The sequence below is a fragment of the Larus michahellis genome, chromosome 1 (genome assembly GCF_964199755.1).
Source record: "Larus michahellis chromosome 1, bLarMic1.1, whole genome shotgun sequence".
NCBI classification, from domain to species: domain Eukaryota; kingdom Metazoa; phylum Chordata; class Aves; order Charadriiformes; family Laridae; genus Larus; species Larus michahellis.
In genome coordinates, this window is record NC_133896.1 from 138,826,205 (window position 1) to 138,843,921 (window position 17,717).

At 40.1% G+C, this 17,717-nt stretch overlaps 1 protein-coding gene across 2 annotated transcripts in view; it reads left to right on the forward strand.

Moving 5' to 3' along the window:
- Nucleotides 1-17,084, forward strand: part of CTPS2 (CTP synthase 2) — a 78,347-nt gene extending 61,263 nt beyond the window's left edge. For both annotated transcript variants that reach the window (XM_074605762.1, XM_074605772.1), the window contains exons 16-19: nucleotides 695-791; nucleotides 3,934-4,078; nucleotides 13,206-13,316; nucleotides 14,998-17,084. In XM_074605762.1, the coding sequence (XP_074461863.1) occupies nucleotides 695-791; nucleotides 3,934-4,078; nucleotides 13,206-13,275 (312 nt within the window). In that variant the 3' untranslated portion in view covers nucleotides 13,276-13,316; nucleotides 14,998-17,084. The remainder of the gene's footprint in view (nucleotides 1-694; nucleotides 792-3,933; nucleotides 4,079-13,205; nucleotides 13,317-14,997) is intronic.
- The last annotated feature ends 633 nt before the right edge of the window (nucleotides 17,085-17,717 follow it).

Genomic DNA, 17,717 nt, shown 5'->3' on the forward strand with positions numbered 1-17,717 from the left:
TTGAGAACATTTGAGTAAAGGTGTCTGTGTACATTCAAAATACTGTCATTCAAGGAGACAGACAAGACCCGGACTCCTAGAGTTATCTCAGATAGTTCAGAAGGGACCTGACTCCATCAGTATCTCCAGAGGGGTCTGAGCTATGAGATGCATGCATGCTACAAACTGATTCAAACAATGTTAAGTTTACTTAAAAAGCTGGAAGGAGAATGGTGGTAAAGGTGCTCAGAGTTTGAATATTAACCGAGTGGTTAGAACACCACCAAGGAAATGAAACAGCTCACTGCAGAGCTCCTGAGTTTCAAGGAGGAGCTGAACCACAGCTTGTGTCATAACCACTGAAATGCAGTGTTCAAATAGGAGGTCAGTCTTTATGCCTACCGTAGTGGGCCTTTTAAAAATCAAAGCAAGCTGCTCAGAAGCAGGAGGATAGCAAGCAGAAGGGACCTTGGCTTTAATCTTTTGAATGTTATGTAGTAAGTTTTAAAATTACTGAATCATGTCTTATTAAATAAGCATGCTCACTTTTACAAATTTATACCAGAGTTGTTAAAACAAGAAAGAAAAGGTTCCCAACTCTTTTCTCAATTCTTTCATTCTTATATGCATACTAGAAACATTACAATTATCTACTACTGTTTGTTAAATCCAAAAATAAATAGAACTACAATCATTGTTACTTTCAATATTTCAGGTGAACCCAGAATTGACTCATTGCTTTGAAGATAAAGGTTTGAAATTTGTTGGCCATGATACGGAAGGGAACAGAATGGAAATTATTGAACTGGAGAGTGAGTGTCTTACTTGTCTGTTGTATTTTCTGCATCTATTAAAACTGTGTAAACTGTAGGTTGTTAAATGACATGTAGGGACTACATTTAGCTGTTGTAACAGCCAAGATCATGTTGGGAGATACTGCTGACTCCACCTGTGTATTACAATGGGTGAAGATTCAGAGGATGTTAGGAGAAGTCCTACGCTTCTCAAGGATTGTGCATGTATTTGATTATCAAGGGGAGACATGCTCCGTTTCCAAAAGGTCATAATTCTAGCTCAGTGGGATTTGGCTGTGTAGAATCATAGAGTGATTTGGGAGGTCATCCAGTCCAACCCTCTGTTTCAACACAAGGCTACCTTCAAATATAGATCAGGTTGCTAAGCACCGTATCAGTCAAGTTTTGAGTATCTCCAAGTACCCTATTGGTTAGACTTCAAACCCACTCACCACTACTCTTTGAATCAACAGTACAGCCATTTTTTAACACATTTTGTAGTCTACCCGCAGTCCATAGCTCCCAGCTTGGGTGCTAGGAAACCATATCAAAAGCCTTGCTAAAGTCAGGGTAAATGAAGGCTACTGCTCTCCCTGCATCCAAAGACTTATTGTTCCCAAGCCTGTTGTGCCCTGTCCTTCATGTGTCTGGAGATGCCTTGGAGGAGGATTTGTTTCATAATCTTGCTATAAACGCAGGTTAGGCTGACTGTCCTGAAGTTTCTTGGATGCTTCTTTTTGTCTTTCTTGAAGAAGGGCACGGTGCCTGCCTTTTTCCAGTCATCCAGGATCTCATGATCACCTTGGCCTTTTAAAGAGAACAACCAGCTTCATGATGACATTGGCCTGCTCCCGAAGCACCCCCAAATATTCTTAGTCGGGTCCCATATATAACTGTGTTCAATTTCCTCGCGTATATGAACTATATATACATGCAATATAGCCAAAGTATAAAACTTCACTGGAATACATTACCTAGAGAGGCTGTGAAATCTCCATCCTTGCGGATAGAGACCTTCAAAACTTGAGTAAAGCTGTCAGCAACCTGATTTAAGTTTGAACTTGACCATGCTTTGAGCAGGAGGCGGGACTAGAGACCTTCCAAGATGCCGTCCAATCAGTCTGTGTCTCCTTCTGTTTGCTTGATTCTTTGATTAACTCCTTGCTGTTAAGTCACTATTGGCTGGATGAGTATCAGGCACATGAAGATTCAGGATATCTTACAACATATTTTTTTCTTTTCTGACATGGCCCCTAATTGCCATTGGTTAAGATAAATTCCACGCACAGAAACATAGATTTATCATAAGAATATATTATCATCCTATGGAGTACTATTTGTGACGTGATGCTTCCGAGAATTCAGTTTATATTCCATGGTATGTTGAAGAACAGTGCTGTAATTTTGAACCTGGGTTTATAAGTAGGTGTCCGTATTCAGTGTCAAGCAACTGCACCATAGAGAGTAATCTGAGAGCAAAGGATACATGTGAATTCATAAACTACTAATTGCCATGGTGTTCTTTGCTTAGTTTGTTCCTGATAAATTACCTCTGTTATGCATGCTGATGTTGGGAGGCTATTTTGTCTGCCCTGCATGAAACAACTTCTATAGAAAGCATTGTGAAATAAATCAGGCAGGATTTTTAAATTGCATGTTAGTGTGAAAAGAATAAAAGCAGCAGTAAAACCTGGAATTATTTCAGAATGGGCTCCAAGGAGACTCTGATTACTAAAGAAAAACAATCATCATAGAGAGGAAAGCGGGTTGGAGCAGAAGTGCAGAAATAACAGTACACCAGATAGCTTAGGCAAAGCTTTTAAGCAAAATATCCCCATGGGAAATATTTGATGCTTTGTCATTGTCTTGTTTTACAGCTTTAAAGAACTAAATTGCATGGTAGAGAGAAAGAAGTTATGGGATAAATTTAGGATTCATGTTGTCTTTAAGACGTAGCAGCAGAGAGAAGAGCAGTATACTACATCATATGGTTTACCTTTATCTTCATAGAAGAAAACCCCAGCTTTCTTGTTATCAAATACTCTGTACTGCAGAGAAGTTCCTTGAATGTTTGGGATTGTTTTGGAAATTGTCAAACTGGAAGAGATCTATGGTTCATTTTGTCCAGTGTCCTGGCACTAGAAGTGGTTAATGTGAATATTAAAACAATATTCAAAGAAGGAGCAGGTGCACAGCATGGAAGAGTATGAAAACATTGTTCCTTCCTTATCCTTTCAAAGAAGACAGAAAGGAAACAAGCAGTAGTAAAGAGGTGCTTTGATTGGGAAACAGCTAAAGATTTAAGAGAAGATGAAGCAGCATGGCTTGTTTAGCTTAGCAGATGGAGTTGAGTGATGGTGATGTTGTCATCCTTAATCACACAGAATAAAGAGCAGGCAAGAAGAGCACCACAAGAAATGGATATAAGTTGGCTGTAATAAAGATGGCCTGTGAATTAGGAAAAGGTTTCTAATCAAAAGGAGGGAGTATTAGAAGAGCTTTCTAGTGGGAGCAAAAAAACCTAGGGGGTGTTACGACAGAGCCTTGACCCTTTGTGCGTGAGACTACACGATGTAGCTGCATTCACTAGCAGGCGACTGGACTTAATGTCCCAAGAGATCCCTTCTAGGCCTAATTATTTGAAGCTTGTTTTCACCAATTTTCTCTGTATGTTTCTTTCATATCCATCTTTTAATGTGTAAATAGTTGCTGTATGGTAATGCTTGGTTTTTTAGGAACTGTTTTGTTTTTCGCTCAGATATGGATGGGTGCATGTTCTGAATATACATGCATAAATATGTGTTGAAAGCCAAAGTACTATGAAAATAATGTGATAAATGTAGACTTTGTGGTTGTTCCCCCTTTCCCTCCTTTACATGTCAGTACAGGTTTATTATTCAGCTTTTAATTACATCATTTTGCGCATTAAGATTGAATCACAGGATGATTTTTCCTTAATTGGCCTTACTAACCTTCGGCCTCTGTTGTCAGTTAATTTTTGTGGAAAAAGTTAAGATTCCTGCTGCCCCGCCCTTAAATTCACACATGCTGATCTGGCTTCTGGACTCCTGTGTGAAATCTTCAATAAACTTTTTTCCTAACAGTTATTCTACTGTCTTCTTCCTACATCTTATAATTTTCTTTGACATCTATCTTGCAGATCACCCATATTTTGTGGGAGTTCAGTTCCACCCAGAGTTTTCCTCGAGACCTATGAAACCTTCACCTCCATACCTTGGACTGTTGTTAGCAGCAACTGGGACACTCAATGCATACCTGCAACGTGGATGTAAATTGTCTCCAAGGTAATCTTTCTTTCTTACGTGCCTGCAGTTTGACAGTCACATTTTTGCGGGAACTATCCCATCCATCAGTTCAGAAGTCCAGAAGAGGAAAGGGAGTTCTTCACGTATGGATTTACTTGTTCCTGTACATGCCTAACATAAACCCTGATGTAAAAGCATCTGTAAGCAGGAAGCACAGTTCCTGACTTCCTTTTCAGAGGCTATTAGAGCTAAAGCCAGATCCATACACTATAACCAGAAAGAAGTAAAAAGCCTGGAGTAAATTCATGTGAAGTTAGTCACCTCCTATGTTAACTTTCATTAACGGCAGTTTCACAGGGAAAGAGATTTCCTAGAGGATCAAATAATGAAGTGAAATTCTTACTGAGTTGTATTTGAATGATTATAGGAACAGAAAAGAAAAAAACTGATTTTATTTTGCAGTAGCTAAATAATTAGTACCATCGAGCAGAGACAGGCCTGCAACAAGACAGTTGGGATATCTTTAGACTTATGGAAGGGTTTGGATCAAAACTGCATGGTTCAGCCAAACCAAAATCCTTTGTGCCAGTTGCCTTGGACACGGAGTTTTTGGTTTGTTGAATGTAGCAATAGTTTTTCGCCAGTGTTAACTCATTCTTGTTTATTTGAATGATATTAATAGCAGTAACAATTTCATTACAATAACAATAATAAAGAGGTCAGGGGGCAGCTCAGGGTACAATAACAAAAATGAAAAAAAAATATTAAAAAAATAATCACAGAATGACTGAATAATGTCACAGAACGTATCTAACCCTGGCTTACTGTCTTTTCCCCTAAACAAGGCAGCAAACTTACTAGTTTTGGTTGGGTTTTTTTGTGTGTTTTTTTTGAACATTGCTTTCTATTCTTAAAATGAGGTCTTCTTCTTAAGTGAGAAGTAGAAATTTTGTTTAGGTTTCAGTAGTAATGGAAAATAGCCAAGCCAGACCAGATTAATCTATTTTGGTACCCTTTCATAAATGCACTTCATCTTTGCTCACCCTGGCCAATTGTGCGATGATCTACATACAGAGAGAATTTCTTTCTGATTTGCAAACTACAGCTTGATTGAAATACTCCTCTTACCTTAGCCTGTCTTTGTTATTAGTGGTCATAACATTATCTACCTTTTAAAATTTGTGCCAGTGCATTACACCGATCAAAATTTTGTGGTGCTTGGCAGGAAGGGGAGTCTTCAAGCACAGTGACCTTCAGTCTTTTCCTCTTGTGGGCACTCTCTGTCTCACAGTTCATCTTGTTTCCCAGGTCCCAATGTGCTTTCTTTTACTGCTTCCTCCCATGAGTATACCTATTCATGTCTCTGAGATAAAGAAAAATTACTTTTTTTGAATGAGTGATCTGCATGGGTCACACTAATTTAAATTTACATCCCTTCGCATTACAGCAAATATATTTTCTAACCTTGACTTTTAAATTTCATCAATTACTGAATGTGCTGCACTTACACTTATTTAAATTAATATATAATCAATAAAAAAGTATACCAAACTCTTTTTCTTCATGTTCATATAATAAACTCCAACCAACACTTAACCATTTGGCAAAGACAAAAATTCATACCCCAAAACTTTATATATAAAAATACAAATTTTGCCATTTACCTGGTTACACAGCAATCAAGGAAACCCCTCTGTCTTGAGATAGAGCATTGGAACAGAAAAACATTTTGGGCCTGAAAGAGGAGCATTTTGCAGGGAAGAACTTTCAGGAGGGAATTTCAGTGCAAATTACAGCACACCCACTCATATTAGCATATCCACCTGCTGAGTGGAAAGGATTTCCAGTTTAAACCTTTAAACCCCAGAATGCTAGTGATTTCCTTGAACGGTAAAGCTAAGGTGTGTCATAAGAAGACTGAAACAAATCTGAGGAGGGGATTTTCTGCATACCTTATCCACCGCTGCCTACACGAGTTGTAGTCGCGCTGTTGACTAGAGCAAACACATAACCTGAAAGAGAATTTGCCAGCAACTTCAGCAGATTACCTAAACTAGGCTATTAAAAGCACTAAAAAGAGAGTTAATGATGAAGTCTTGAGACAAAAGGAAATACATACATCAGCATGAGATTCTTAACAGGAAATCATTACCCTAGAATATTTAACAGCCCCATAATTAGGACACAACTTTAGAACATCTGACACCTGGACAGAAGCCTTAGCTTCTAAGCAAAGCAAACAGTAAATTTGAAGATGCATCACACCTCCCAGGAGAGTGCCCTAAATAAATAAAAGTGAATAAACCATCTCTTAAATTTTTGTGAGGCCTAGTCTGGGAGACAGCCTGAGAATGCTTACACATAGGCATGAGCATACCTAGTTTGAGACCGGAATGCATCCTCTGGGGTAAACTTAGTTCCCAGGAGCTTTGGTGTAGACAGAGGCAATTAAGAACCAAAGACAGGATTGGAGTAACTCAGTGATGAGTTATTACTTAGTTACCTGAAGTGGTAGTTGGGCATCTAAGTTGCCTTTGTGGTTGCAGTCTCTCGTGCTTTACGGCATGCGTGGCCAACCATCAGACAAAGCCATGCTCTTAATTTCCTTGTGAATGGTTTTAAATCATGACCTTTTCAAAATCTTTCCATGGAAATACTGAAGTCACCATTTCATAAGGAGCTGAGGAAGGTGAGGGGCTGCCAGTTTACATGTTTCATTTTAAAGGACAGAGAGCACTAGAACCACAGGAGATGCTCAGAAAGTGTACAATACCCACAAATGTGCTGCTTTTAAGAGAAACTGAAAGGTTTTAATAGAAAACTTGTGGATTAAGAGAAGAACTTCAGATGTAGTGTTGGCTTTTACTGAGTCTGACAGAATTTCACTTGGAAAAAGTAATAAAAACTGGCTTATCTTTGGGAACATTGTCATATGGATTGCAAAACCACTGATGTACAATAAAGCGATGTTGCTGGGTTTTTTTTGCAGAGCAAGTTTAGCATCAGCAGGTTTTATTTCTTCTTTCCCCTCAACCAACATCTTTATTAACGGCCTTCAACAGTAGGCTACAGTGTATGAATGATATTTGCAAATAATATAATTCAAAGAAGAGCCGAAAGCACTATTCAGAACAAAGAAATAACATAAAAAAATACAGAGAATTTAGAAATCTGAGCTGAAAATAATGAAATCTTGTTTTTCTTTGGAATAACGCAAATGTGCAGTAGATGGGAGGAAATGTAGAAAGTGAGAGATGTTCCTAGGTGAGAAAGTGTGGGCAACTATGACTGCTGCCAAAAGAAATTTTTGCAAGTCGTTAGTAAATATGCTAATGGAAGGCACCAATCCAATACCATCTAGTGACAGAATAATCTGTTAAATTCTGGGCGGGTTATTAATAAAAGATGACTTATGAGTTGCATTCAGAGACAGGGTACAAAAGTGGCCAGGGGACAGAAGGAGTGGAGCATAAAGAAAAAAACCTCAGAAAGCTTGTCCATATGGTGCTTACTGCACTAACGTGGTCCAGCTGTCTCAGTTGTGTAGGCAGGTTTGGGCAACAACCTATAAACAGAACAGTAAACAGCCTGTGTGACATGTTCTGGTGTATGAGGGACAAAGGAGATATGGGCAGGGCTATCTCTGATGTCCCTGTACATTGTCCCCAACCAATAATAGATCTGGCACAGCATCATATTTCTGTCATTGACCCAATGCAGACATTTCAGAAGAAAGTGAAGAAAATCTTGTGGCTTGAAGACTGTCAAGAGAGCAGCAAGAGAGGGGCTGCTCCACAAAAGAAGGCAATACTGGAGCCAGGGGCAGCAGCTGTACTAGTAGGGGTAGTGTCTTCACCAGCAGGAGTCAGTGCCACAGTTGCCAAAGAAGGCAAGTGGACCGGCTCCAGTGACATTCATTATGTCCTGCAGACAGTCCAGTGCAGAAGTGCAAAGTGATGGGTTGGGTCTGAGGTCAATCCAGGAAGTCCAGTCACCAAGTACAGAACTACAGAGGTGGGTACAGGCATGCCTGTGACATAGCGTGGGAAAGGACTGGGGGCCAAGGCTCCTGGGCCCATAGGTGGAGGCCCCAGGTGAGGATGATTAGAGCAGCTAAGACCCCAGAGCTCTTAGAGAAAACTACAGAAAAAGTTTTAAAGGAAATCCCTTCTCAACCATAGTGGTACTTAGTGATGAACTTAGTAATGGTTAGTTGTGGCAGTTACTTTGTCATGTTAATGTTAGATGTTTTCAGAGCTGGTCACCCCAAGTCTTTTTGTGTAGTGGCTAAGTTAATATGCACTTCAAAGGAGCCAAATAGCTCATCTTAATGGTTGAGTGAGTCAGAAGCATTATACTCCACAAGTGCCTGTTTCTCTCCATTGACTGTAAGAAGCTGGTGGCAACTATCTCAGATGAAGATGTCTAAAGCTATATGAACTGAAACCCGTGCATGACACTCAGCTGGGAGTTTTTATAACATCCAAATATCTTCTGGCATCTTGGTTGTGATTTTTGTAATGCTGGGTCCTAATAAAACCATTATTCTAGGTCCAGTTTTGTGAGTGCAGATGTCTGGCAGGTTGGAACTGGAGAGTCTTAGGTATGTGCTGAGGGATGCTTTAATGAAATGATGTTTCGTGGAAGCAAAGGACATATAATGATGGGGATCGCAATAAATGATATATGTTAATTTTTATGATCATATAATCATAAAAATATGCACTGAGAAATATGGGTGACTGCAATTATAACCATTGCACAATCAAATATGCATTTACTTTAAATAATGTTTTAATGACTATAATAATTTTAATCATTCAGCTTTATATGGGGGAAATAATAATGATAATTGACAGATTGCTTTTTGCTAGGTTCTCGAAAGCTATAACAATTGTTTGTTTTAAACTGTCACAGCCTGTACTAAAAGTAATTACGTTTATCTTTAATTTGGATTGAGGAAGAAATGCACTTAGCTTGGCTCCTGCCTTTACAGGAATAGCATTACCGTAACAATTGTTTAAATTGCTTCCATTTCTGGAAAAGGACTTTTTTTGTTAATGATACATTAAAAAGGATGAAAAAAGCCCCCCTGCAACTGTGTCAAATCCTTTGTTTTTAAAGAATGTTAATCTGGATTTTCAAAATGAAACAAACAGAATGTTCAGGGAGTACCCATTTTACAGTTGCCTTTGTTTCTTACTAAAAGCATCGAAAGCAGGCAGTTTGGGGCTTTTGAGCAGCTGTTTGAGACTGTTTTTGAGCTGTTTGGGGCTGTTTGAGAAATACAGGTTTAAAATTGATCTTGCGTCTTAATTCTAGTGGTTTTGTAGCTGAGATTGGTTGCTGAGGTGATGCATTCCAGCCTCATGCTGCGTGGCCCCGGCTATCGGCTGCCTTCGATACCATACCAATAGGGAATCTTCTGATCTTACCTCCTTCTGTGCTTTATACTGATGCATAACAGAGTTATGATGATGCCTCTGTCAGCAGAACAGAGAGATCTGAAAAGGGCATGAATTTGGTAATAATGGAGCACATGCAGGGGAAAGCTCTTTTTATTGCTTATGTCTTGAGAAGACAGATACCTGAGGATGAGTGAACTTTAAAACAGAATAAAGCCCCGTCATGTAATTTCTCAACAGAGGATGTTTTCCTTGCTCCAGTCAGGAAATATGTTGTAGTTTACTGCAAAATCGAATGCCAGCTAGGTACTAGTAGTTGTTCCACGTTGCAGTTAACTGCAAAGTGAAATACCAGCTTAGATACTGGTTGGTATTTCACTTTGCAGTGAATGTATTTCCATTAACTACAGGTAGATTAGGTGTAAGGATCAAAGTGACTACAATTCTTGATCTTGAAGACTGAAGTGACTGACTAGATGGAGTGACGCTGCATACTCTGAGCTTTGTTCTGTTTTTCTCTTGGCCACATTTTTATGCTCCAGATCCCATGAAAAAAAAAAAAGACGGAATAGAACCACTGTAGTGGCCTTAAATCTGCTCGCTAGATCCTTTTTTTTGGAGTCCAGTGTTGTGGGAATAGTTACAAACAAGATAAAGTGGGTGTCAGGTTCCTGCCCAAGGTAATTACTAATTAATTTGTACACAAACTAAGAGAAAACTTGATGAAGGAAATGCAAGCATATTTTTTCAGTTGAGGGCTCAGCGTGAAAAAGAATATCATAAAGGAAAAGCCGGGCTTACTTGATTTTCCACCACCACCACCATTTTCACAGCCAGCACATTGAAGTAAGGTTACATAATATTAGCAACTATGAGCACAAAATAGCCATTTGGGTTTTGTGTTTAATATCTGTCTAGAAACTCAATGTAATTTGAAAGGAAGTACACATTTATTCCGAAGAGAGGGGATGACTCATTTGTGGTTAATATCACCTGGAGCTTTTCTTCAGATTACTTACCAGTTGAGTACAGTTCATATCACAGTAAATCGTAGAAACTGGACATCAGCTCTGGTTTGAAGCTGTAGCACACAGATACAGATATGCCAAGATTCATGAGTCCCTGCTTGCTTTCAGTGGAAGCTTTATTCTTGAAGAAGTTCAGGTTTCCTTGGACCCCAAGTTCTTCTTGGTAATTGATGCCACAGTCTGGAGGTGCTTAGAGATACCATTCAAGAAGCTGAAACTGTGAGACTGACAGTTAACCTGAGTCTGAAGTTCAAGGGCTGACCCTTACCTGGATATTTCCCCTACCTTTCTTGCCACTGTGGCCTGCCTGTTAGAGATACAACTGACTTACACCCAGGAGGACAGCCTTAAAGCAGGGGAGAACCTGAGGTGCTACTGCAAAACAGTCAAGAATGTGGCGACAAGAGGCCTGCTCTGGAGTGTGGAGTCAAGCCTTGTGCTGAACTGGGAAGTGGGGAAACAGGAACAAAATTGTCATTGGCTGAGTAAGTGTTTTAGCCTTTGGGCTAGTGGCTAGCCAAGTGACCCTCAGCTTCCCAAACTGGAAAAAGGCCTGAGAAGCTGGGGTGGTAAATCAATGAAGTGATGGAAGCAGCCAGCCTTGTGTGACTGCTTCTGTGGGTGAATGCCTCTAAACCCCATGACATTGAGTGGGGGAGGGCCGATGATGAGAGTGCTGGCTGGGGATCAGCATGTAACTGTCGTCAAGAGATGAAGCTGGGCAGTTCTCCACTCACCTCATTGGCCCATGAGCATTTTCACTTAAGCATGTGTGTCCCGTACTATGGTGTATATGGAGCTCCGGCATATGTTTTTGGGCTGTGACTGCCACTAGGCAGCAGAACCCATTAAAAAAAAAAGTTTTCTGAAGACTTTGGGCTTAAACCAGGGCTATCATGAGATTACGCAGCTCTCTGCACAGTTTTACCCTCTGTTCTGTGGAAAATTTTTGCTATTTTGCTGTGATGTGAAAGTGCAAAACTGTTTTAATAATGCTGAATTTTTATTCCATGTTTCCATGGGTACTTTCAGAAAGAAGTAAGTACAACGTTGGTGATGTTGTGTTTGTCTGTGTGCATCTGGCATGCTTGATCGTGCTGTTAACAACACTTTCCTCACTTGAACTGTGTAATTGTTCGCCAGCTGGTGAAATGATCAAGTTGAGCACTTCTCACTAGCCTGATATGACACATTCTTTATGAGAAGCGCAGCGACAACATACGTGTCATGCAAAGGAAGGGCAGAATGCTATAGGCAAAGTCTTAATGTTAGAAAAGTCGGAATTTGGTACAGTGATTTGCTGCAACTGTGGGAGACTTTCCTGACAGTCAGAGGGAGAAATTAAATGAGATGACTGTTGGTGCCACTCCTCCTGTCCCACTCCATTAAATGGCCGTGATTTTTAAAAAAATTTTTTTTTTTTTTTTGCAAAGAAGAGAGGATGAAATTCAGGCTACAAAGCAGCGCTCAGTAAGAAGCACCAGTATAACTGAGTGCAGTTTGTTCACTGTTCCACATTGCAGGCTAGATCAAAGATCTCCAGCTGCGGGGTTACGTGGTTCCCCTTGAACCATTGCACAGCAGGCGGTCACTGCGGATCAACTGCTAAGGCTGTGTCTAGGCGGGACACGGGGTGGTGATGTGCTTGATGTCTCGGTGGGAGATCACGCCCACAGTGGGGGAGCGTGATGTGACTGAGGCCCTGTTGGCTGGAGGATGAAGGTGTATGTGATGAGTGAGATGTGAGCAGACAGGCCCGCAGCGGCTGCAGTAGAGTGGGTACCCAGGGCTGGCACTGCTGTGCCCACACAAACGAGGTCTGAGATCCCCACCTGTACTGTATTAACCATAACCTGCACTCCGATGTATCACAGAATTGATGAGAATTATTGCCTCTTAGATGTACTTGTCAGTTCCCTGGGCTCCCTATGCTGGCTTCTGATCTTGGGAAATTCAAGCATCTGGAAAACAGACTGTAGAGATGAAGTGTAGTAGGGGGAGGTTGAGGCTGGAGTTAAGGTAAACCTGGAGACCTGACAGACATCACAGCTGACTGAAAATGTGGTTTGTGGGCACTTCTTTGTCTCGGTCACTGTGGTGATTCCTGTCCTTCACTGTTTACTTGTTCTGGCCACTTATAAAACGGTCACTTGCATGGCAGTTTGTTTTGTGAAAACCAGTCTACTTCTCTCAGAAAACAGCAGAAGGGAATAAAACCTCAGGAAAAACTGTCAGGATATTGCTTGGTGCAATGACAACAATTTATGTTCTCACTGGAAGAGCGAGAATTGTAATTTAAGTATAAATTGAAGCATTCTGAGTAAATAAAGTTGCCTTAGCTTTTTCTTTGGTCAAACAGTCACTTTCTTTATTATAAAGGAGAAATTCCTTTTAGTCTTGCTCTGAATACCTGTTATTCTCCATGGTTTTAATCATGGTTGCAGGCACACAGCACCAGCAAACTATAGAATGAATGTACAGGAGCCAAGCAAAAAGAAATGGAACATACTGTTTATATGGTGGAATATTTTTTCTCATCAGTTCTTAGGCTCCAAACTTAAGCCCTGTAGAGAAGCGTGTTCTAAAATACCAAAATTGAGCATGAGCTTAAAGTAGTTTTCTGGAAATGGGTTGCATTTGAGGAAAGTGTTTGTCATGTGCATCATCTGGGTTGGAGGGTTTGAAATACAATATTTGGTTTAGATCCTTCTGACTGTGTGTTGCTTTTAACAGTGACAGCTACAGTGACCTCAGCGATGACAGCTCTCCAGAGAAAGAGTTCTCTAATTCAGAAATGAGCTGAAATGATTGTATGAGATCACAGAAATGGATGATGCTGCTGAGGTAAACAGAATCGTTTTGATCCTGCTTTATGACATTTATTTCTTCTAGACTTGAAACAGGAGACAAATTTATCTTGATTCTCCCTTTTGTTTCAAATCCCATCTGAGAGCTTATGTTTTCTTCCTTGCCTGCAGCACTTAATTGTTTTCCTCTTCTGCTGCTTAACTCTGCAATTGTTGTATTAAAGTCTGCTAAGTGTTTTGGGTCCAGCTTATATGTAGGATGATGTACAATATCAGGTTGTGTTAGTGTTTGAAGATACAATGAAAATATATTTTTTAATTATGTTTTCTTTTTTTATTACTTTGGTTTGCAAGTTTAGATCACTTTGAGTACACCATGTTGACATTACTTTCTGTTTTGCATTAAAATTCATCTGTAGTTGCATTTGAGGCACTGATACAACAAAGACATCCCAAGATAAATACTTGGATTTAATCTGCAGAGTGATAGAGATACAAACAAGTTTTATAAAGTTGTAGCTTTTTTTGCCGTAGGCTTTGCCAAAGTGATGTTGTATTGATTGTTTCTTTCACCTGTAAACATGGCAGCCATAGATTTCCTTTCAGTTCGGAGGTTGTATTTGCTGCGAGACACCTGATCTCTGCAGGATCTGGGTTTGAGTCTTAGTCTTACTTTATTTTCCCTACACAGATTCAACAGAGTTGTGGCTGGTATGGTACTCTGATAATATGTATACGTTCATGTTTTTCAGGATTTCTGAGCAGTTCTGTAAGCGGGACACAGCTTTCCCCTCTGATTTTATTCCTCTCACATGGTGTAGTCACTGAGCAGCTGTGCCAAACAGACAATTAAGGCTGCATATGAGTGATGCATTTCTGCCTGATGGTCTCCTGATTAAAAATACTGGCATGAGATGCTAGACATTGGAGTTTAGTCCTTAGCCGCAGCATGGGTTTCTTCTGTGATTTGTAATTTATTTCTTTTTCCCTCTCATTTATCGCATGTTAAAGATAATAATACATCCCCAAATCATGAGAATGGAGAACAGAATGTTAAATGATTTCATGACCTGGTGCATGCAGATAGAGTACTGATGCATGTCCTAGAGTGACAAAATGTTCCTTTTCACTCTTACCTGGATCCTTCCCACCTCCAAATACCATGGCTCTGTTCCTTGAGACCAACACGTAGTACAGGACAGCCCCTTTAGCTTTGACCTTGCTTTTCTCAGTGGAATTTATGAATGGTAATTCTCTGTTTACTATTGCAGATGTCACTTTTTCAGTGCTTGGATGAATGTACTTTTGTGATGCTTTTAAGTAGTTATCAGTAGTCTGATTTTGTTTGAACATGTCACTAGTGGATACCAAATGTATTCAACAGAATTACTCTAGAAAGGATTAAGTAACTAATTCCATATATAAAAGAAGGATAGAAGCATTGGCACATTTATTTTTATCTCAGGGTTAATTCTACCCATTAATCAGAGCTGGATACACATATAGACTATATATAGCTTTGTGGTTTTGCTTTATGCTGTTTGACCTAGATGAAATGCACCTACTTGTAGTATTTACCATAGGACTACTTTGAAGTCACTCAACGGATTTGAGAGAAAGTTACATAAGCATGAAATAAACGGAGTTACAGAAGAAATATTTTTAATCATTAATTTTTTTCCATTTATTCTTCCTTCCCCTCCCTGTTTTTGTTACAGAAAGTTGGGAACAGGACAATATTGAATAGAAGAAAGTTGAAGAAGCTGCTTATAGTCTTCATAGTGTCTCCTCCTATACGGTTCTCAATAATTCTCTTTACAGATGACAGTTTTACTGTTCCGTATAAATGCGGTTTCTCTTTACAAATTACAAAATGGTTGTGCACCTTAGCTGTTAATCACTATTGATCTTGTCCTATATTTCAGAATGATCTCAGGTGAATATGTATTAATTCACTACTTCACAACTGTTCTTGATTTGAAGGAAGATTTGATTGTTTTCAGTTCGCTTTAGAACAGGAAGACAAAATGCATTAGTTCTTGTGAATGAGAGGGAATGCACTAAAAAAAGTAAGGGAAAGTTGTCTTATCCATGAGCAGAAGAAAACTGTTTCAGGTTTGTTTCCCTATTAAGCTTGTTGTATATATATATTTTTTTACTTTTTTGCTGTTCAATATGTACAAATGAGAAATTGTTGCCGTATTTCAGCTCTTTGTGATTATAATAATTGATGTTGGATACACATCTTTTCACTTTGCTTTTATAAGTGATTTCACTTTACAAAAGCTCAAGTTTACAAAAGCTCTATTTCTCCTGAAAGTCTGATAATACTGAACGTAATTCTGACCTACAAAATTACAGAAGTGATATTAGAAGGTGGTTTTGTATTTGTATTTTGTAAGAGAGAAAGTAAATACACTCATATGTTAAAATGTAATTTGAACACTTGTATGAAAGTTGTAGAGGAACCAGTGATTAATCTGGAGCATTATCTGGGCACCATCCATGCAACACTCAGTTAATGTCAATAAATTAATGTAAAGGTGAATTAAGGTTCACCCTTGTTTTCCCTCATCCAGTGACCACTTCGTGGTCGTGGCACTCATTCCCCAGTAGAATAGAACAATATATTTTAATTTAGAAATCACAAAAGTTATTCTACTGCATGGCGATTGCAGTCTCTTGCTGAGAGAGAAAGGGAAGGTGAGAGGTGCTCTACCGTGTTTAAGGCTGGATCCCCTTAGCAATGTGGCATCATCAGACCTGTCGCAGAAGCTGGACCTGAGCTATGTAACCGACGGCCTCCAAATGCCTGGGGCACCCTCTCCTATAAAGAAAACTCCTGAATTTTGAGCTTTGTGTTTCATTTTAGTTTTGGGCAAAGTGACATTTTTAATTCATCAAAAGGTAAATATTTGTATAAAAATTAAAAGCACCACGTCCCTTATTACAGCTTTGTAAAACAGTACATTTGAGAGCTTTGCATTGCTTTAGAAAATCTCGGGTCACACAGACAATTTATCTCTTCACTAAAAAAAGCTTTAATGCTAATGCAATATAAAATATATTATTATGGCAGTGTTTTTCTAAAGTGATCTGAAAATGTGTGCCTTAGAAGTAGCAGGTATTGACAGAATTGATGTCACTGTATGTCTTCCCCAATGAGAGACACTGCCAACTGGTTCGTGAAAGGTGAAGCATTTCCTAAGATTGTCTGTAATGTGCAAATGATTTTTCAAATATATTAAATTGTGTTACTCAGAAGTCTTTAGATACTGTGTTAAAGAATCATAGTGCCAGTTGTGAACTGTGGTGTCATGGACAGAATTTTTCATTGAGTCGTGTCTGAGTTGCATTGTCTGTGAGAAGCTGTGATTTATCCAAAAAAAGGAGGGGACAAAAAGACGTACAACCTGGAGTGAAGCTGGAAACAGCACCTTAGTCTCCCGGCGCCTTTGTCAGTCCTCTTCCTTCTAACAGTCCTATACAAAGCAGTATCCTGGAGATAAACACATCACTGTCACAAGGGATCCGTCTCCCACTTGAACTGACAGAAGCAGCAGCAGGCCATTTCCAAAATGGAAGAAGGCAAATGAGCCTTTTCCAGCCAAGTCCTGGTCTGCATTAGGAGTATTGCCAGCAGGACAAGGGAGGTGATCCCTCCCCGCTATTCAGTCCTAGTGAGGCCGCACCTGGAATGCTGTGTTCAGTTCTGGACTGCCCAGTACAAGAGAGACATGGGCATACTGGAGGGAGTCCAGCAAAGGGCACTACGGTGATTAAAGGACTAGAGCATCCCTCCTGCAAGGAAAGGCTGAGAGTGTATTGGTTTTGTCTGGGATAGAGTTAATTTTCTTCATAGTAGCTAGTATGGGGCTATGTTTTGGATTTGTGCTGAAAGGAGCGTTGATAATACAGAGATGTTTCAGCTGTGGCTGAGCAGTGCTTACACAGCCCCAAAGCCTTTTCTGCTACTCACCCTACCCCACCAGTGAGGAGGCTGGGGGCCCACAAGAAGTTGGGAGGGGACCCAGCTGGGACAGCTGACCCCAACCTGCCAACGGAATGTCCTGTACCATATGACATTGTGCTCAGCAACAAAAGTTGGGGAAAGGAGGAGGACGGGTGGACAGACGCTCTGAGTTATGGCATTTGTCTTCCCAAGCTACTGTTACACGTGAGGGACCCCTGCTCTCCTGGGGATGGCTGAACACCTGCCTGCCAGAGCTGGGACTGTTCAGCCTAGAGAAGAGAAATCTCAAGGCGGGAGAGGGGAAATCTCACCTATGCGTATAAATGCCTGGAGGGAGGGTGCAAAGAGGACGGAGCCAGGCTCTTCTCAGATGTGCCCCGTGGCAGGACCAGAGGCAATGGGCACAAACTGAAACAGGAGGCTCCATCTGAACATCAGGAAACACCTTTCCCACTGTGAGGGTGA